The 22,312-nt window shown below is 37.0% G+C and overlaps 1 protein-coding gene across 2 annotated transcripts; it reads right to left on the bottom strand.

Annotated features, from left to right (window-relative positions):
• Nucleotides 1-248: 248 nt before the first annotated feature.
• Nucleotides 249-11,878, bottom strand: LOC135730158 (uncharacterized). 2 transcript variants are annotated; one of them, XM_065248001.2, is made up of 13 exons: nucleotides 11,716-11,878; nucleotides 10,740-10,839; nucleotides 10,557-10,655; nucleotides 9,895-9,957; nucleotides 9,121-9,183; nucleotides 8,871-8,933; nucleotides 8,122-8,184; nucleotides 7,900-7,962; nucleotides 7,653-7,715; nucleotides 4,350-4,394; nucleotides 4,069-4,271; nucleotides 655-814; nucleotides 249-528 (listed from the first exon to the last, which is right to left on the bottom strand). In XM_065248001.2, the coding sequence occupies exons 2-13, from the start codon at nucleotides 10,831-10,833 to the stop codon at nucleotides 404-406; spliced, it is 1,104 nt and encodes a 367-aa protein (XP_065104073.1). In that variant the 5' UTR covers nucleotides 10,834-10,839; nucleotides 11,716-11,878; the 3' UTR covers nucleotides 249-403. The 2 variants fall into 2 exon arrangements, with proteins under 2 accessions (XP_065104073.1, XP_065104072.1); XM_065248000.2 differs by lacking the exon at nucleotides 9,121-9,183.
• Nucleotides 11,879-22,312: the final 10,434 nt, after the last annotated feature.

Genomic DNA, 22,312 nt, shown 5'->3' with positions numbered 1-22,312 from the left:
CCATGCCATTTCTGAAATATGGCCCATTTCTGGCCCGGTTACGGCTGACTTCTGGCAGCTGTTCTCAGGTGGAGTCATAGCCCTCATTACATGCAGTAGTGTCTTCTAAGCTAGGGGTGCCCCACATCTACTCTTACTATATGCTAATGATCCTATGGTAAAGAAATTACTCTACAACTCAGTCTTTTTAAAATTTATTTTTTATTAAAAGTTTACAGTAATAATAATAATAATTTATAAATGCATGTATATTATATTTATCATAAACAGACTTCCAGAACATATCTTAACATGTAATATATATATTAATATAACTAACTAATATTGATAAAACTAACATATCTCATACTTATATATATATAAACTGTCTTCATTTGGAACAACTTGAGGGTGACATATGGCTTCAAATCCTCTCTCTTGCCCGACGACCACCATCTCGGTCTTTGGCAAGCTGCAACCATCTCTTGGTCCAGTGCTCTACTTCTTGGTCTGTAGCAGTTGCAGTTAATTTGTTTTTTCTGACTGCAGCTATAATGACACAAGTGAACATTGAGGTAGAAAATAATTATTTCTTAAAAATCTAACATTTATAGGGTAATCATTTTAGCTGACACCAAACATGAATAAATCACACAGACTTTCATAAAGACTTACCATTAATCACAGTTTTTAGAGTGGTGTCCTTAAAGGCCGCCTTCCCATTGATACCCCTCCAGTTAATTTGACGAGCTATGTCATTTGTTAGTAGGAAGTTCATTATCCTCCAAACACTTTCTTTGACAGTGGTGCCTCCTCTCAAAGATAAAGTATTTATCTGTAAAATTGAAGTTGTGCACAAATAAAGAAACAAATCAAATCTCATCTTTGAGCAGAATATAGACAAACTGTGTGGGTTCATTTAACTCATTCCCCACCAGCTTTTTTTCACAAAATGCAAAAGTTTCACAAAATGCCTTAAATTTAAGAACTTATATAAAATTATTATTTACAAATATATCAAATGAAAGAACAGACCCTCTGCCTTCAAACAAACATACAAATAAACTAACTAGGAAAAAAAGTTTCATCCTATCTTTATTTGTTCTCTATTTAGAACCTCTCAAATATGGTTAGGTTTCTTCAAAAATACCAACATTCTGAGCAAAAAATGAAATAATTGCATTTTTGTAAAGGAATTTTGTTAGAGATTAGATTCAGAATGATTGTGAAAACGTCGACTACTTGCACTTAGGTTCGTGACACAGCTCGGTTCTGAAATATTAGGGGAGAGTGGGGCACAACCTAATGCTTATTTGTTCTGTCTTAATGAAATCAAACATTTGAGCTTGATTTGTCAGATTTTTACACAACATATACAACTCTACTACAAATGAACACTTAAGGTTTGTTTCTACAACCATTTTTTTTTGCACAATTAAGCCAAAAGTGAAGCAGATTGCTCAGTTAACCAACAAACAAAGAACAACCAGCAGCTTGGGGTGTATGTTTTGAGAAGACCAGCAGTGATGGAAGTTAATAGCCAGTGACTTTTTTGCAGTTTGAGTTAAATCACTCCTCAACTTGGCCCATCTTTGTTCTTACCGTTACAAACAGAAATACCTATGACGCAGGGTTTTTTACCTGAAAGGAGGGGTTCTAGTGGACCAATCACAGTGCTTGTGGTCCACGTAGAAATGACACACAGTTAAAAATTTGGCAAGGTTCACGTCAGGCTATGCAGAGCTACGCAGGATAACTTATGTTGTATTCATGGCGTAGACCAGGGCTATTCAAATCTTACCCCGGAGGGCCGGAGCCCTACAGAGTTTAGTTCCAACCCTAATCAAACTTACCCACCTGTGATTGTCTAGTGATCATGAAGACCTTGATTAGCTTGCTCAGGTGTGTTTGATCAGGGTTGGAGCTAAACTCTGCAGTGCTCCGGCCCTCCATGGTAAGATTTAAGTAGCCCTGGTGTAGACCTTATGCACGACTTTAAATTGGACTTTAAATTTCTCATGCCAGTGTAGGCAAATGAACACATGCGCTCAATTTATTGGGTTTATTGTGGATACAATGACAAGCAAGAACACCCCTGTATGAGTTTTCTTCTGCTGTACTCAAAAAGATTTTTGGATAAATTATTATTTGCACACAGTTGAAGGTACCCATTGACTTCCCTTGGAAGAACGAACTGAAAAGGTCGCAAGAACACAGAATGCACTTTAAGATGTGAGAATTAAGATGTGTACAATCTTCCTGTTGTTCCCCTGACCTCCCCAGATTCAACATCGCAACATTCACAAAATGACTAACATAGTATTATCTGCATTATTACATACATTATTTTATTTTTATTATGTCATTTTGTAATGGCAAATACGTAAATATTTAAGATACCTTGTCAAGAAATAATAATATAATCTAAAACCAGAAACTCAATTAAGATTAGTGTTTCTATGCCAATAAAACATTCATTTAAATATCAAATTTGTGTTTTTTTATGTATTTAATACTTAAAACGTTTACAAACAAACATTTACTTTAACCAGCTTCTTACTCTCACCCGCTCGATGGCATTAAAAACGTGCACTTCCTTCCTAACCCCATTGTTTTGCCACATGACTTCTGGGGCGTAAAGCAATCTCAGCACGCAAGTCTACACTCGATGCATCCTCGATATCAAGAATACATCTGGGTATTTTTTATGTGTCCTCTGTACTTGCGTTCTTGAGTATTTGAATTGAACTTTGACGGTTAATGATGAGGTAGAGAGAGAACACAAGGACGCAAGATCGCTGAAGAATGCATATTGAGAAACAGCCAATAACTCACGTCATTGTTTACTTTGGGGTTTGTACCTTGTGCATATTATTACTTTGTACTAATACAGACTTACATATCAAAGGAAATTGTTAATCAGACAATTGGTGCTCTTTAAAGTTTAAATAATGAGAATAAAATTTTACCTAATGGATGTTGTTTATATCAGTTATAAAGTTAGTTAAAAGATGGTTACAGATCTAGGAAAAGAAGCATAAGTTAAGATTTACTGCTCACATAAGTTAAAATTGAATGATACAGTATAAAAACCTACAATACTGTATGCTTACCGTATAAGCATCTTTTAACATTTAACATCTACTATGTATCGTACTACAACCAAATTCCATATTCTAATTGTAATAAACAGAACTATGTCTAAAGCAAAATATAAACATTTGGAAAGGTATGCAGCTAGAGACTTCAGTCATTGGCTGTTGTATTTGAAAAAAAAAACAATAAGTTTAGTCTTTAAAGGATTACAGGGGCTTTGCGGTATATTATTATGTTTTATATTATTATGCTTAATGTAATGCTTTACATTTTCTGATGTGTATTTTTAAGATCCTCTTATTGAAGTTACTGACGAACAGAATAGTAGTTCCTTTTCTGTGATTTACATACTGCTGAAAGGAGCACCCTTGAACGCATACGAAAATGATCAAGTTCACATAGTATTATTTTTTCTTAAATAATAGGCAACAGGCCTGCTTTCTTTACTCTTGTTGTGTCACGAGACGCGAAAATAAAGAAAACACGAAATGGAGTTATAGTTATATGGACTCTGAATTAGCCAAGTAGAATGGGTTTGAGAAAACACGGAATGGCATTTTATTTATTAGGGCATTCCTCAGTCGAACGGATATGATTGAAGGCGCGCTGACAGTGAACAGGCATATGCATGGAATTAAAAAGTGTAAAAATTAGTGGGTCCAATATCATTGGTCTTCAAAGGGGTGGGTCTTGTCCCACCAATGTATAATGGTTCTGATGCCCATGATGCTAAATAAGAATATGGTAAAGACGCTGAAAAAGATGTTTACCCATAAACAAGAAATAATCTGTATTAAATTATAATTATAATTATATGTATGTATTAAACATGTTTGGATGTAGTTTCTATGTTTCTTTCTTACTTGCCCCAACTCACCACTCTGGTGCTATCAAATTCCCGGTAGAGCCCTTTTGTGTACATTCTACATGCTGATTTCCAACAACGTTAAATGTGAAAAGTGCAATACAAGCAAACTTGAATTGAAATCTTACCACAGCTGTCCTGAAGTCCTCCTGCTCCAGCTGGCCCTCAATATATTGGAGTTGTTGGTGACCGTTGATTGGAAAGTTGTCAGAATTTACTGTTGGGCTGTCCTCTGCAGTAGATAATTTTTTGAGATCATAGACCAATTTAACTAATGTGCCCATTTGGTCCTTGATGATTTCCTGATTTGCCAAAAGTTTGCGTATAACAGCTAGAAAAAAGGAAAAACAATCATATTACTTTGTAAAAAGAATATGAAAATGCATAGGATACAAAAATATGCAAGTACCTTCATTGAAATCACTGTGGGATGATGCTGATCTACTGATAGCTGCTAAAGAGGAGAACAAGACAACATATTATGTATAGATAGATGGATAGTTTATTGTCCCGTAACAGGAAATTTGTTTTCACAGACTGTCATACAGTACACACAATAGCAAAACATATATACACAAAAACAACAATACACAAAATGGTGAATGTTCAGCTTTGTAGCCTGTTGAGGATTAAAATTGCAGATGGTACAAAGCTCTTTTTGAAACAAGCCCTTCTTCACGTTGGGTTCCCATACCTGCACTCTATGGCCGGCAGGATGTACATATAATTACTCGACATGTTTAATCTGAGTGATTTCTTAAAGGAGCGGTGAATCAAATACTCAATTTTAACTTGATAATTTGTTATAAAGAGGTCATCATACTTAAATGAGCATCCTGCAAGTTTCAGAACTGAAAACGTCCGTGCTACTGAAATATAACAGTTTTTGGCACCAAGCCAGTAGTACAGCCGAGTGAGGAATTCGAAGAAATATGACGTCAGAGTAGAATTGAAGCACCTCCCCAAACCCAAATACAACGACCACTTTTGTAGCCCCGCCCACAGCTTCGCGTGACACACGTGGGGTAGAGGTCTACACGGAAGACCCGAGACCTGAAGACCCGGGATCCAACCCGGGACCCGTACGGGTTCGCGTCTATATTTTAAATGATCAGCCGGGTCCGGGTCGGGTCTCAATCTATTACTTCGGGTCCCGGGTCTGTTTAACATTCTGGGTAATACCCGAAGTCGATCGGACTCGGAGAACACACACTCACTTTTAAATAAAATATTTCAAAAACAGCAACAAAAAATTAGATGAACTGTCTCATACATTATTTCTATGACGCTAAAATTGCGTTAAAAAGTTTATATTTGGTTGCTCCAACCAGGCAGCTAACGCGCATGTGCTCTTGTAATGTTTCTCTGGCTACCAGTCAGGAGCTTCTGCAGGGAGACGCAATGACTTTACCTTTGACAATTGGCTCTTTTATTTAGATGGCGGGACCTATTCCGCCATACCGCGCATTTTGCAATGACTTCTCTAATTTTTATAATAATATTATAAATTATTATTTTAAAATCTTGCTGTTATATCTTAAGTTTTCGTGACTCTGCTCAAAGAGCACAGAGATGATTAAACATTTCGTCAAGAGAGGAATAACATGGATGGAACTTTCTTGGAAATAAGGATTGTGCATTACACAGTCAGGTTCAAGGAGGGAGAAGACTAACTTCTATGGGCAAGACAAAAAGTTAAATTTTCGCTACTTGTTTATTGACTTATTAATAACATTTAGCTAAATAATATTTGCCGGTCGGGTCTGTGTCTTCCCGGATGGGTTCGGGTCCAGATTTTAAATAATAGACGGGTCCGCGTTGGATCCGGGTCCAGCTTTTACATAATAGACAGGTTCGGGTCGGTTCGGGTCCAGCTTTCAAAACAACAGACCTGTCCGGGTCGGTTCAGTGTAGCACATTTACGGGTCTGATCGGGTTCGGGTAGGAATTTTTGGACCCGTGTAGACCTCTAACGTGGGGCCAGGGGCAGAGGAAACCATGCCGGGTCTCAACAATCAGTAAATATGTCTTTAAAGATTGCCAAATGTAACTAAAAATTACTTTAAAGTATTTTTTTCCTGAGGGACTTTTATTTTGACGCGGTCATCTGTTATGATAGAGTAACCATGGAAACATAGTCTTCGGTTGTGGAAGAACCGCGTGGGAACAACACAAAAGCTGTATACCTTAATTCGGAGGCTCGGAAATGTGTGGTTAAAGTTTGTTTATGAAGAAGTTCCAGCTCGCATGGGGAGTGTTTGTTTACTTTGTGTACCGCAAATTAATTCAAAGAAGTCAAAAGTCGATGCTGGATTTGCAGAGAGACTGTGATTAAAAGCACCACTAATATTGGATCTGACAAAAATGACAGAGCAGTATACACAGTAAGTAAAACATTTTTTTACTTTATTTAAGATAACATTACTGCGTTTCCCTATTGCTTTGTATGGGGCCAGTCACACCAAAAGCGCTTTAAACGCTTGCAAACGCAAGGCGCGATGCACTGCCTTTTTTTAAAAAAAGAGCAGTGCGACACGACTTTTCATATTGCTACCGAGTCAGCTGTCTTGTCAATCAAATATTGACGCGTGAGCGCTCTTTTGCTGTTAACTGTCATATTAGCAGAAACTTTAAAAAGAGGGCGCTTGCTCTGACCTTGTTTGAGGGTGAGAGGTGCACAAACACGCAGGAGAGAGTGAGCGAGTGGTGTCCGGTTCTTCAAAGCAACTGTAAACTTCCCTCACCACAACGTAAGGCCCGCCTCTCCCCTCATTCGATTGGACAATGGAAAGAGGCGAATGACGTCGGGCGCTTCTCCGCTCTCAGCGCTCCTTCAAAAACGCGTGCGCAGCAGGCGGCAAAAAACTGCAAGGCGCTCGGCGCGCATAAACAGCGTGCAAACGCGCCCTGCCTATAGAATATCATTCAAAAAAGGCGCCTGCAACTGGCATAAACGCTTTTGGTGTGACTGGCCCCTTAGAGATGTCCTTTAACATCCGTGTCTAAACACGTGTTTGACTGTTTTAATTTACTAAAAATATTAAACGATTATTAGAGGTGCAATCTGACTGTAATACAACGGAAGAAATATACAAAGTTAGTGATAAAGAAGGACTTACCAGCTGCAATTTAGATTCTGATACCCGTTTACTGTGTTGTATATGGTACTCTAGGCAAGTTGCGTTTGAAAGGTCCAACACTCAACATAGCTTTTTTTATCATATAACTGTGGTATGTTACGTTAAGTGTATGTAAGAGCAACCTCACAAGCACAATAGAAATATACAAAGTTATTGATAAGGATTTATCAGCTGCAGTTTAGATTCTGATGCGCACTTACTGTGTTGTATACGGTAATTTAGTCACGTCAAGTTAAAAGTTTTGTTTCTACTTTACTATACGTATTGTCATTTATGTGTATCATCAATAGCACCCAGAATCTTTTGTGGCTTAAACATATGTGTTCGGCTGCTATTTTTACACATTAATGTTTTTAAAACATTTCCCCACATGTAACGACGGGGAATGAAGCTGTCCAATCATAGCAGTGGGCGTTTACGTCCAGGTCTTAAATGCGGCCCGCCCTTTCAAACGAACCATTTCTCCAGATAGCCACTAATCCATGTTACAAAATAGCCTATTACTTATTGATTTTGATGATTTTGAATGTAAAAACCATGCGAACGTTATTTCTGTTGTTTCAAATACTTACAGTTCATAGCTTCTGCCGACTCTCTGGCAAGTGGTCGAGTGTAAATACCTGCTCTGCTGGTCGCTGTATAGGGAAAAAATTTGAGAAATGAAAGTAGTCATTGTTTAGGAGCTTTAGTGATTAGAATTTTCATTTTGGGTGAACTATCCCTTCAAGTCTAAATGGAATTAAATGTATGTTTTTATTGTCTGGTGTCACATACATATCTACTTGGTCACTCACAAATCCTGTGGTTTCAAATACTCACAATTCATGGCCTCTGCCGACTCTCTGGCACGTGGTCGAGTGTAAATACCTGATCTGCTGGTCGCTGTACAGGAAAAAAATTTGAGAAACGAAAGTGGTCATTGTTTAGGAGCTTTTAAACATATGTTTAAGTCTTAATAGATCCAAATTGATGTTTTAATTGTCTGGTTTTGGATACATTTCCATTCTGTATTTTACATATTTTGTTGTTTTAAATACTCACAACCTATAGCCTCTCCCGACTCTCTGACAAGTGGTTGAGAGTAATTCCCTGCTCTGGTGGCCGCTGTACAGGAAAAAGTTGAAGAAATTAAAGTAGTCATTGTTTAGGCACTTTAAGTGATTAGAAGTATCATTTTTGGGTGAACTATCCCTTTAAGTCTAAATCAATCCAAATTGATGTTTTTTATTTTCTGGTGTTGCATACATTTCCACTCTGTAACTCACATATTCTGTTGTTTTAAATACTCACAACCTATAGCCTCTCCCGACTCTCTGGCAAGTGGTTGAGAGTAATTCCCTGCTCTGGTGGCCGCTGTACAGGAAAAAGTTTGAAGAAATTAAAGTAGACATTGTTTAGGAGCTTTAAGTGATTAGAAGTATCATTTTTGGGTGAACTATCCCTTTAAGTCTAAATCGATCCAAATTGATGTTTTTTATTTTCTGGTGTTGCATACATTTCCACTCTGTAACTCACATATTCTGTTGTTTTAAATACTCACAACCTATAGCCTCTCCCGACTCTCTGGCAAGTGGTTGAGAGTAATTCCCTGCTCTGGTGGCCGCTGTACAGGAAAAAGTTTGAAGAAATTAAAGTAGACATTGTTTAGGAGCTTTAAGTGATTAGAAGTATCATTTTTGGGTGAACTATCCCTTTAAGTCTAAATCGATCCAAATTGATGTTTTTTATTTTCTGGTGTTGCATACATTTCCACTCTGTAACTCACATATTCTGTTGTTTTAAATACTCACAACCTATAGCCTCTCCCGACTCTCTGGCAAGTGGTTGAGAGTAATTCCCTGCTCTGGTGGCCGCTGTACAGGAAAAAGTTGAAGAAATTAAAGTAGTCATTGTTTAGGCGCTTTAAGTGATTAGAAGTATCATTTTTGGGTGAACTATCCCTTTAAGTCTAAATCGATCCGAATTGATGTTTTTTTATAGTCTGGTGTTGCATACATTTCCACTCTGTAACTCACATATTCTGTTGTTTTAAATACTCACAACCTATAGCCTCTCTCGACTCTCTGGCAAGCGGTTGAGAGTAATTCCCTGCTCTGCTGGCCGCTGTACAGGAAAAAGTTGAAGAAATTAAAGTAGTCATTGTTTAGGAGCTTTAAGTGATTAGGGGGCGGTTTCCCGGACAGGGATTAGACTAGTCCTGGACTTAAACACTTTAAAGGAACAGTATGTAGGATTGTGGCCAAAACTGGTATTGCAATCACAAAACTTGTGGCTAAAACTGGTACTGCAATCACACAACTGGTGGCCAATACACAAAATGACAACATAAACATCAGTTGAGGGCTGCAACTCCACTTTTTAAATGACAATATCTTGGCCAGACCACTGTTGTGAGTGATCTAAGTATTTGAAATGAAAATGATTTCTTAATGTCTAGTGACATATCAGGGCCATTTTATGATTAATTGATATACATTTCTTACATACTGTTCCTTTAAAGATCTCTCCAAACTGAAAACAACTTGCACTTACATATCTTAAAATACATCAGTGCCCTTTGTTTTACCTCAAAATGCACACAGGTAATGTTTTTAGTAAGGCATGTTTGTTAAAACTAGTTATATTTCCTAATTAAACTAAGGCCTAGTCCTGGATTAAGCTAATCCTGGTCCGGGAAACCGCCCCTAGAAGTATCATTTTTGGGTGAACTATCCCTTTAAGTCTAAATCGATCCAAATTGATGTTTTTTTATAGTCTGGTGTTGCATACATTTCCACTCTGTAACTCACATATTCTGTTGTTTTAAATACTCACAACCTATAGCCTCTCCTGACTCTCTGGCAAGTGGTTGACAGGAGTTCCCTGCTCTGCTGGTCGCTGTATAGGGAAAAGTTTGAAGAAATGAAAGTAGTCATTGTGTAGGAGCTTTAGTGATTAGAATTTTCATTTTTGGGTGAACTATTCGTTTTAATTGTCTGGTGTCGCATACATTTCCACCATTAGCTGTGTAGGAAAAAGTTTGAAAACACAGAAATGTCATATCGGATCGAGACGATCTGTCACCAATACACGCTTCAGGATTTTACTCTATATAGAAGCTGATACTTAATACAAATATCGGATCAGAGAATTACGTAATTGGTATCGGGTTTGATACTGAACATGTGTACTCGTACTCGTTTTACTTAACTCTTCCCCGCCAGCGTTTTTTTTTAAAGCTGCCAGATAATTCCATTTTTGTAAATGACTTTTGTTACAGATCAGACTTCTGAATAATGATCAAAGCATACACAGAGTTTATAATGTGTTTTTAAAGACATTTTAGTGTTTTATAAGCTGTGCAAGAGCACCACCTAACGGATAATAGCGGACATAAGGATTGCAGTAAAACTCATCATTGGCAGGGAAATAGTTAAACAAATGTGCTAGTTAAACATCAATAAAGCTATAAATAGTTGCAAAAATTGGTTACTTACGTTCCTTGATGGGGCTGACTGGCACTTCTGGGGCTGCTGGAAGTGGGTAGCTACCCTCATCTTCAGTATCACTATCATCAAAAAAAACGCATCTTTTTGCTGATAAAAAGTCCAAAAACAAGATTATTAAATGTATTGCCCTGATTCAGCAGTCACATTCTGCTCTGTACGTGGTCTATTTACATTCGTCTTTTTTTATTTCGAAGTGGAGGCGAGTCCATATCTGTAAGATCTGTAAGTATTTCTGCCTCTGGCAATTTTTTCCGTGCTTCTTCATATGTTTCTGCAAAGAAATTACAAATATTCTGTTAATCTAACTAGCAAATACATAAAAGATTTTGTGTAATATTGAGAAAAATTACAAAAAAAACCTTAAAGCTGCCGTCGACAACTTATTTTATCATATTTTTTGATCATATTCACTGAAACCAACACTATGCTCCGATAGAACAACATCAACTAGACTGTTTAAGAAAATAACCCGCGCTTCTAGCTCCACCTGGAGCCTGTTATTTGTTTTGCAAAAATCCACCGCTCCCGGTTCATTTGGTCCAATCAGCGCAGGCTGGTTCATTTGGTCCAATCAGCGCAGGGCTGTGTAAAATCTGCCTGTCAATCACAGTACCTGCACGCGCCACAGATCCCCATCCCCCTCGCGCGCGTTACAATATCACGTGCATCCGCCTGAATTCATAGTTGTTTTGGTTTGAATGCAGCGTGATGGCGGAGAGAACTTTCAGTAACAAACTTCCGATTTCTCGGTTAACAACTAGAGCTAGGAAAACAACCAATGAAAAGAAGGAAACAAAGATAGAAAGCGACTGTGACCGTATTAAAACTAGGATCAATATCGGACCGGCATTTGAAAGGAATCTACGAGATTTCAAGCTGGATGCAGAGCTTGCCACATTTCTTCTCGACAGGTAATTGTGCTTTATCAACCATTGATTGTATTTCGGAGTGTTATGTAAGTAATCTAAGTATTCTTGCTAAGTATGCGTTCACAATAATACTTTTGCACACGCGCTGACGAGAACGTGCTCTGAGGGAGGTTGCTCGGAGGTAGTGGGGGAGGGACATGAAATTGTAAACATTTGGAAACTGCTCAATCCTCCAGAGTTGCCGACGGCAGCTTTAAGTAAGGATAAGGATAGTGTACCTCTAGTAAAAACAATCCGGATTTTGTAGGGAGTCCAGGAAGATCCTGGCTTCACATTTGATTTTATGGCTTTTACTCTATCTTCATATTTGTATGGAGGCCACATACAAACATTGTCCCTCACCCAACTGTGGGGAACAACTTCGATCTCATTTGTAGTCTCAAAAATTACAATATGATACATTTGTCTGAAAAACAAGAGTTGTAATCAATGTCTGATTCAGTAAAAAAAAAAAAAAAAATCCATATACAGACTACTTGCACAACTACTTCCTCTTTTTCCTTAGTACATCTAAGTTGTTTCCGGTCAGCGCATCTTCATGCAGAGATGTATTCATCATGTCAGATTACTTGTACCTTTTATGAAGAAACGTCATGTACGTCATAGTATTAAGGCTGCACGATTCTTGCTAAAATGTGAATCACGACTTTTCTTCATGGGAAGTGAGGTCACGATTCTCTCAAACGATTCCCAGTTTTTTCAACAAAAACATTTATTGCACTCAAGTAAAAAAACTGCTAAACAGGACTTTCAGTTACAATAAAGTGTCTTAAAAGTCTCTTTTCCTTATTTTAGACATCTTAAGATAAGTAACTTAAAATGTGTTAGCATAAACAATAGAATGTTGACACTAATAAATAAAATAATTGTACAAAAAAGCACATGTGCTATTTATTTTAATCAAATGGTGCAACCTTAAAAAAAAAAAAAAAAACCCTCGAAAGTAAACGATGATACAATCCAAAAGCTGCAGGAGGTCGCATTTTTAAGCTGTATACATCACCAAGACAGTCTTATTTCAGAATTTGAACAATTAGAAAGACTCTTAGTCTTTCTTAGTTAATCGTAAATTGTTGTAATATGTTTATGACTTGCAAATGTAATTTTTTTTTTTAAGAACAAGAACATTGCATAAATTTAGGAGTATCACAATGTGCTTATTTTATATTCAAAATATAAATGGATCAAATCAAAAGGAAGAATAAAAATAAATAAATCAACAACAACAACAACAACATGTGGGGTAGGCATGGGCCGGGTACCAGTTTCATGGTTTACCAAGGTTTTAAAGAGTTATGGTTTCAAAACCACTAAAAATTTTTTGTGATACCATTTTCAAGGTATGAACTGTGTTTACACAAAATGAATTATATCATGTAATTGAATTCATGTTTACATTTCAATTACATATTTTTGAAAGATATTATCATTTAAAGCCTTTATTTTTACCTGGCATAAACGTATGTTGCTTAGAAAATAAAATTTATTGTGTCCAGTTGAAAAGTTTATGCTTTTATACGCAGACATTTGAAAATAACACATTAGTGTTACAATGCTAATACTGCAGCACTGTCGTATTTTTGCTTACGGTTATCATAACGCCAGAATTTCTTACCGGCCCATGCCTAATGTGGGGATTACTTACAATAACTCAATGAAAGCAAATGTTTCAAAAATTGTATACATTTGCTTTGCTTTTTTGCTTTTTTATTTTTAATAGATTCAAAATAATTCCTTAATTCTATTCGAAATAAAATGCTGTTGGGTTTGTTGTTTGCCCATTTTTGTTTCTGTATGTAAAATTTACCATATATAATCCATAAGTTGATCAACATTGTGAATGTATAAGATAAACCAGGCTTGATGACGTATCATGCCTGCATATGAGACCTCCGGAGGCTGTAGCCTTCGAATTGAGAAACGTCAAGAGGTTTTTCCTTGCCTTTTTCTGAACCAAAATTGTTGTGTTCTAATCGAGATCGTCGTGATTCTTTTTTTGGTTAATCATGCAGCCCTAAATAGTATAAAGTTTGATGTAATATAGATAGATAGATGTTTGCGTGTGGATTTATGTGGATTTTGAGGTTTACGAGGAAACATCTGTAAAATAGTTGTGCCAAAACATCTAATACGATAGTCAGACAAATCGCAGACAGCCTCCATGATGATAGTTGGCTTGTTTGCTAATGAATGTTTAATCATTAATATGCTATTAGTATTAGCGTCACAGTTTCACATTAACATTCCACTTAACCTGCACTTGCAACGTGTGTTTTATGCTTTTTCTTATGTTTGAAAGCTGGTGGCCAATTACTTTTATACGCTTGTAATGCGCCTGGCTCTGACTTTTGCAACACTGTAAACATATATAACGAAAACTTTGTGATATGTACTATTTAAAGTTGGAAGTATGCCATAAGGCTCAGTGCAAGTAGTACAATGACACTTACTTAAAACATGTCTGACAATGTAGTCCAGAAATAATGGTGAACTTTAAAAACTTCTGCTTTGCAATAACTATGTACATTAATTAATCTTTGATTTTAGTGAGAAAATGTGTGAGACATTGGGAAGACTGCAAATTGGTCTCCCATGGGCAACCTCACACACTTCTGCCAGGGCTTTGTGAGCTCAGTACACTGCATCACTGGTGACAAATTGGACACAATGAATACTCCAAGTTTTCTGGAGTCAAGAGGGTAAGTGTATAAGGCCTCTTTCTCTCTGTACTCTTGAAACATCACAAACTCTTTACCCCTGTAAGCAATGATGTTTTTCACAGAAATCACTTTGCCATGAAGAGCAATGCAATCATCTTTGCTTGAAATTCGCAGCATGGCACCATCAACAGCTAGCTGCTTGAACTGATGTACTGCTTCTGAAAGTGTCTGTGGTACAGGTCCATTTTGATGGGGGCACATTAGTGATGTTTCATCAGTTGAAAAACAATCCCTTTCCTCACGTTCTGACAACCTACGGATTATCTGTGCAAGTGGATTGTGAGGCTTCCTTACCATTCTCTTAAGCTCACCAAGAAAGTTTTCATAGGGAAAGCCAGATATGCAATCCAAAGGACCATGCACTTTTACATCACTAGCAAGATGTACCAGCCCATGAATGTTGTACACCACGTGCTCTTTGCCATACAACAAACCATAATGCTCAACAAATGCCACCAAAAAGGAGTGAGCCAAATCATTCATTTCAATACAGAACTGTGAATTTGCCAAAATGTAGATGGCAGCAGACAACAGCATGAAGTTGTCATAGACCTGTCTTGGTAACACACCCTTAAAAACAATCGGACCCGTGTACAACAATAGTTGACGGAATTCAGTAGCTTTCCACCGAAGTCTTTCACTGAGAGCCCTAGGCTTTCTGGCAAACTCTGCTGGAATAAAATCCTTCAATTGAACCAGTCTCTCAGAAATAGCCAAGACTTGAGTGCTAGAAAGTTTTGTACGCCGGGGGCCCAGTGTACCACACCACAGATCCGTTAGACGTCTCATCACACCCAAACACACAAGGTGCATATAATCATGCGGAAAACCTGTAACCATATCAATGTCCGTTTCTAGAAGAGGACAGTGTGCTAGATGGTGTTCCTCATCTAACTCTTGGCGAAAAGCGTCATCTGTTCTACAGGAGGCATTGTTCTCGGGAAACGTCATGCGGTGTTTCACATAGGAACCTTTCTGCTGACATTTGTCACAGCCATAGTAACCTGTGTGAGACTTAATACCTTTGATAAAGGCTCGTGCTGGAGCATCACATATCACTGATGTAACCTTAACAAAGTAAGTCTTGCCACAAAAAATAAAACCTTTACTTAATCTCTGCAACTCAGAAACTAAGTGACGGAGGTAGTCCGACAGAATATTTGGCTTACTGGTCCCACAAAACACGCCTATGACAACAGGTTTCTTAGACAGACCTTTAAACATGCCAAGAATTGGCCAAAGTTGAACTGAGGAACTTTTAAAAAGTGGGAGACCATCAAAATTTAGCTGCATGTTGAATATGTGTCCATCTGGAAAAACAGAAAATTTTTTAAAAGTGTTTTTGAAAGCATTTCTAATACCAATATAGTGGAAGGATCCACCAGCAATCATCTCCACAGTGTACTCTGTTTTTGTTTTCAAAAGGGACCTTCCATCTTTTGGCAGGGATGGGAAATGGATTCTAAGAATTGTCAGTAAAGCAGAAAGTGCAACAAGAGAGACTCCAAACCGAAGTGCCCAATCTGTAATGCTGCTTCTTAGATCACTTTCATTGTTTGTGTCACCAGTACCACTACAACCACAGCTGCTATCTGTATTTTCACTAATGGAGAGGCAATCTGGATTCCCATCTGAAGAGCTGCTGTTAGAAGGGATGCTACCAGGAGGAACTGTACGGGATAGGTTGCTGACTGGAGAGATGTGAGGAGAATTAGTACGTGCATGCTCTTGGCCAAATGATTTAAGGAAAGTGTCAACTTTTTTGCAGGCCCTTTTCCTAAGATTGCTGCGCTCATTGTAATCCATCACTACTGAACAGTGCACTGAGTCAACAAAAAAAAGTGAGGAATATGCCTACCAAGTTCTGACTTAGGATGCACACTACCCTATAAGAAGAGAAATACAACATTAAGATAACATTAAGATAAATTGATTCACCTAAAAAATTGGGATCATTAACTCAGCATCATGTCAATTTAACTTATTAGAGTTTTGTAAAAAATATCCTGAGGGTTAAAGCTCAGAGTTGTTTATATCTTTTTACAAATTTCTCCAAAAGATAATAAATGAATGGCAAAAACATGATTGTTACAACACAGGTTGTTCAATGTACAAAAACATGTATTTAAAAGCGACATGATTTTAAAGGAATAGTCTACCCTTTTGCCACATTAAACTATGTTATTACCTCAACATAGACGAATTAATACATACCTATCTTTTTTCAATGCGTGCACTGTACAGCGCGTTGTGAATGTGTTAGCATTTAGCCTAGACCCATTCATTCCTATGGTACCAAAAAAGTTTTATTTTTTGTCGCACCATACTTACTGGTATAACTCCTCATGTAACAGTATTTAAATAGGGAAAACACGGAAGTGTTTGGTGGCTTCTCTGTTTGGTACCATAGGAATGAATGGGTCTATGCTAAATGCTAACACATTCCCGACGCACTGTACAGTGCACGCATTGAAAAAAAGATAGATATGCATTAATTCGTCTAAGTTGAGGTAATAATATAATATGGCAAAAGGGTAGACTATTCCTTTAAATAGTTTTATTATGGATTACTTACAAAGTGACATCCCGTCTTTTTAACTTTAAAGGTCTCTTTCTTTCTAATCGCATTTTTTAAACCCTAGTTAGTGTGTAATGTTGCTTTAATATCATAAATAATACCTGTACAATGATAAAGCTCAAAGTTCACTGCCAGGCGATATATTTTCTTTAACAGAATTCCCCTTTCAAAGCCTACAGCGAACGGCCAGTTTGGACTACAGCCCTCTACTTCCTGCATAATGAGGACACTATAACAGTTTTATGACTAACCTCCGCCCACAGGATATACGTCAGTCGCCAGCTAAGCTAACAGCAAGCAGGGTCATGGCTCTGACAGCAAGCTAAGCTGCTATCAAATCACAACTCACTAAACAAACTACACAATCAGAGCTCGATACGTATTTCTGAAGGAGGGACTTCATAGAACAAGGAAGACATCAGCCCGTTTTGAGGACAGTGAAAACAGTGCTATAGAGATAAGTAAATTGTGAAAAATGCCGCATTTTTTTACACGTGAAAAAAGTTGTGTTTAAAATGTTATATTGCACAATTTAAACACAATAAATGCTTCAAACCTTTAAATGCTATATTGTTACTATTGTTACTACAAATATCTGTCCATTACATTGCATAACACAAAAATAATTAATTATGTATAAAAAAGGTTTGGGTTTAGGGTAAGGTTTTGGGTAGGGTTAGGGTGGAAACATTATCTAAAATGGTTAAAGGGTAATTATACAACAATCTTTATGGTATGAAAGATACGTAAATGTTTTATACGTTTAAATACGTCTACATGGTACATTTCAGCATTTATTTAAATACAACAAATGTTTTTTGCTTTTCAAAGTTATGTGTAGATACATATATACGTATATTAGTACATTACATTAGTACAATAAAACGCAACTACCAGACATTTGATACTGGGAAAACGGTTTCCCAGCATCAAAATGTCTGGTTGTTGCGTTTGGTTGCACTAATATAATATACGTATATGTATCTGGCAACTTTATTTTTGGCCATCTGCTAACATCTTCTATCCACTTCATTTTGACTATAGGACACGATAGCTGTGTTGAAATAGTTGATAAAGTCAACTTATCAAAATAACTTTCTCTGTCTGTGTTGCTTCACTGCTGATTCTTGCCATACTTCCGTTGCCTAAATGCGTGCGCATACTCTGCCACGTTATCATTGTGTACAAACAGTAAAAGGGTCTATGGGGAATAACACCACTTCTGTTGCCTAAATTCGCGCGCATGCTATTTGATCACGTGAGCTGTAGAAGGGTCTATAGAGGGTATGCATTGACGTCACTTTTCCACGTGACCACGCCGGAACTCGCCCTGTTGAGTGGCAAACGTTCAACAAAATGGCTGGTAATCATAGCGGTTGCTGCGAAAATGCCAGTAAAACTGACTATTATCAGCTTAAATTTAATTTAGTTGGACTTGATAGCAGAGGTGGACAATACTTAGTTACATTTTCCAAGCATCTGTGCTTTATTAGGGTGTTCTAAAGCAGGGGTTTTCAAACCTGTCCTTGAGGACCACTAGTACTGCACATTTTGCATGTTTCCCTTTTGTGACACACCTCATTTAGTTACCCTACACACCCAGTTCAGGTCTTGCAGTCTCTACTAATGAGCTGAAGATTTAAATCAGGTGTGTCTACTGAGGGAGACATACGAATTGTGCAGTACTGGTCCTCCAGGACAGGTTAGAAAACCTCTGTTCTAAAGCATAGAATCATACTGTGTATTCTTTAATATTGCATATTAAAATTAATACCTAATTACATTACAATTGTGTACTTTTACTTTAGTACATAAATACATAAGGGCATTTTTAATTTCAAAACATACGGGTATGTCACATTTCCTTCTTTCGGGAATACCCCAGGCAACGCAGAATGTACACAGACGCAAAGACTACCGGAAGTTTAGTATGGTAAACAAACGACGGTTTGTTTGCCACTGAACCGTCTAGTTAACATATTTTTGGGTAATTTTGAAACAATGGTGAAACAAAGGCGAAGCAATGAACGGAAAACAAGGTAAATAATTTCAAGTTAATCTGCACAATAAATTAAGATAACGTTACATCGGAAATTACCTCAGAAAAACGTTCACTGAAGGTTGTCAGTCTAAGCACCAATAATACAATTGTAATTAAAAGACAGTAACGTAACTTCTGTATCTTAGTTAAAAAAAACTATATTAATTCACATACATTGACAAATGCCACGAATTTTACGAGAAAATAAACTTTTAAGAGAAATTGTCTCAGACATGTAAAAGGCTCACCTGTTTACAACGGAGGTTGAATCCAGATGAAACCGGTCCGGACTCCGGAATGGAAGGTCATCGCTATGCAAGGTTCCTGCAGTCTCATTGGCTAAATGTATGCGCACTGTATGTCGTAAATTAAAGCCTATTACTTTTTCTTGTTTTTGTCAATTTAATAAGCTGAATAAATCACTTATGAAAAAAATTATAAAAAGAGATATGTACCCTTTCCACAAATGGAGGCGTTGCCAGTTAAAAAAACAGATGTTGGCCGTTTCTCAATCTGAAGGCTGCAGCCTCCGGAGGTCGCCTTATTTCAGAATATTAACAATTATAAACTTGACTTTTTAGTTTATGGTAAATTGTTGTAATGCTTATGACTTGCGAATGTAATGCTCAGTTTAAATAAACCAGGCTTGATGACGTATGTCGTCTGAATATGCGACCTCCGCAGGCTGCAGTCTTCGGATTGAGAAACTGAAAAAAAAAAAAAATTGTCAGTGCTCCCTTTTTGGGGTGACTGGAGAGCTCAAAGTTGATTTCGTTTCAACCTCGACACTTATGCTTGATCTATACGCCTAATCTTTGTGTTTATTTTAAGAAAAAAATCTGTAGTTAATTGTAAGTGTGTGCTAGTGTTAAAGTATAAATTTTAAAAGTTATATCAGTCTAAGTTAAAAAAAGAAAATAATATAAAAATTGATTTTTTTTGTATTAAAAACGTTATTTTTGTATTAAGATTTTTTCTCTCTCTCTCTTTAAAACTGCCAGAAAATTAAATCCATATGCATCTGACCTAGACATATAGGGGTGGTTTCCCGGATAGGGATTAGACTAGTCTTAGACTAAAAAAAATTTAAGAGCTGTCCAAACTGAAAACAACTTGCACTGACATATCTTAAAATACATCAGTACCCTGTTTGCCTCAAAATGCACACAAGTAATTTTTTTAGTGCTTGTTAAAACTAGTTATATTTCCTAATTAAACTGGGGCCTAGTCCTGGTTTAAGCTGTCCAGGAAATTGCCCCAGAGGCTAGAAAATTTTAGGCTACACTAAAAAAATATGGTGGTAAATAGCATGAAAAGTGGTTCACTAGCTCATAATCATAGGGAAACCAGTTTTAGTGCTACCTAGAACCTGTGAAGCACCTGTGTAGAACTATATTGTTCTGTGTTGAACCATAAGTGGTGTTATAGTCTCAGCACCAGTTATGGTTCTACAGAGGTGCTATATAGGCTCTATGTAGCACTAAAAATGGTTCCCCTATGATTACGAGCTTTTAGTACTATGCACCGTTCTTAGAGTGTATCTGATCATGAAAAAATTAGGTTTCTGTAATACTTTTAGCTCTATAAAAACAAAGGTCAGGGGAGGAGCATTGCAAACCTTGTAATGCACTGTAATTAGCTTTGTATGAAAGTATCTGTCAAATGCATAAAATGTAAAGGCCAATAGATGTCTTATGTCCTTCACTGGTTTGGAGCATTCTTTTTACAAAGTAATTTGTTGCCAATACATCATTACCACAAAATTGTGATTAGAAAAAATATATATAACGTTTATATATAAAAAAACTATCTTACAGCTTTATTGTAATATACAGTCGGTTGTTGATATTATGCCAGTAATATTTGAGAAAAGTACTATTCATTATATATATATATATATCATTCCTTTCACGAAAGTACTGTCTTCAGTGTCACATTATCCTTCATAAATCATTCTTATATTATTTTAGGCTGTAATTGAAAAAATTGCACAAAACCACAGGGTTCCCAAGGGTCCTTGAAATCCTTAAAAGTTTGTGAATCTGGGGTGAAAAATTCAAAGCCCTGGAAAGTTTTTGAAAATATACATACTGTAGATACAGGTTATTGAAAGTGTTTGAATCTATTTTATGCAAGAAGTTTTCTGGAAAAAAAATCAATATTATTCCCTGTGTAGTGTAGGATAATATTATAAAAATTCTAGACTTTTTAAGCACATGTGCTAAACTGTTTGTTTAAATGATTATATCTTTTGTATGCGAATGTTGATTTATACCAAAATGCTTTTTTGCATAGTTGTGTTTGACAAATGAAAACGTGTCGGGTTACTTATGTAACTGTTGTTTCATGAGAAGGGAACGAGGTGCTGCGTCTCCCTTGCCATACTTCATGCATCCCTCTAATGCCGTCTTTGGCAATATTTCAGATATACTTCCCGGCTTCCGCGTCACCCTGTCTTTGTCATTAAGCTGTATTTTACTGAACACGAGTATTTCTTTATATCTTTATATTTTATATATCCTCATTAAGATCAGATTCTGCAGGTAAAATTACAATAATAAGGTGACTTGACTTGGACTTGACTTGACCTACTACTGGACTTGACTTGACTTGACATAGCCTGTGACTCGACTTGACTTGACTTGCCCAAGAAAAAAAATACTTGGGACTTACTTGAGACTTGAAGGTTCAGACTTGAGACTTACTTGAGACTTGCACATGTGTGACTTGGTCCCATCTCTGCAGCAAACATCTCCTCACTATCTGTTTGCTGCCTGTCCGCTGATCAAACTGTAAAAAATGCGATCTCTGTAGACAGCCCAGGCTCTACAAACTTCAATATAAACACAGTGGCCAAACCTGCACCACGAAACAAAACAAAGTGTTCCAGCACGACAAGAAGGATTTGGGGGTTGGGTTTGGGCGCATTAATGAAAGCACGAAAGGGAGGGGGAGGAGTTAACTACGCTCAGTTTGTTTGAAAACACATTTCAAAAATCAACACACAGATTCGCTTAGAACGCCTTTAAACAACGACATCATTCATCATTAATCCAAGTAGTATAAAACGACGATAGAAACTAACATTTTACACTCATTTAAGCATTTATGTAAGCTAACCGGATCATAGCAAAGCCGTAAGTGCACATGCGCTAGCCGCTTGCTAACGTGACTCTCTAACAGTATATTAAGAGTTAAAAAAAACAACATCAATACATATCATTCATCATTAGTCCAGGTTATAAAAACGATGACAGACATTAACTTTTTTACACTCATTTAAGCAAGTATGTAGCTATAATCATACTTAAAGGCTGTGGTTAGGAGACGCATGTTGTTCCAGATGAAGTGGGTACTGAACCATCTTTCATTGCAAAACGTCTAGTAAATCCCTCCGTGAAAAAGTAATTTTAACTACTGATTCTTCATAGCCAAACATTTAGTACATCCCTCCTTGAAAAAGTAATTTTAACCAC

This window comes from Paramisgurnus dabryanus, chromosome 11 (genome assembly GCF_030506205.2).
Source record: "Paramisgurnus dabryanus chromosome 11, PD_genome_1.1, whole genome shotgun sequence".
Classification (NCBI taxonomy): domain Eukaryota; kingdom Metazoa; phylum Chordata; class Actinopteri; order Cypriniformes; family Cobitidae; genus Paramisgurnus; species Paramisgurnus dabryanus.
Note: the sequence above shows the minus strand (reverse complement) of the source record. Positions and strands in the feature narration are given on the sequence as shown.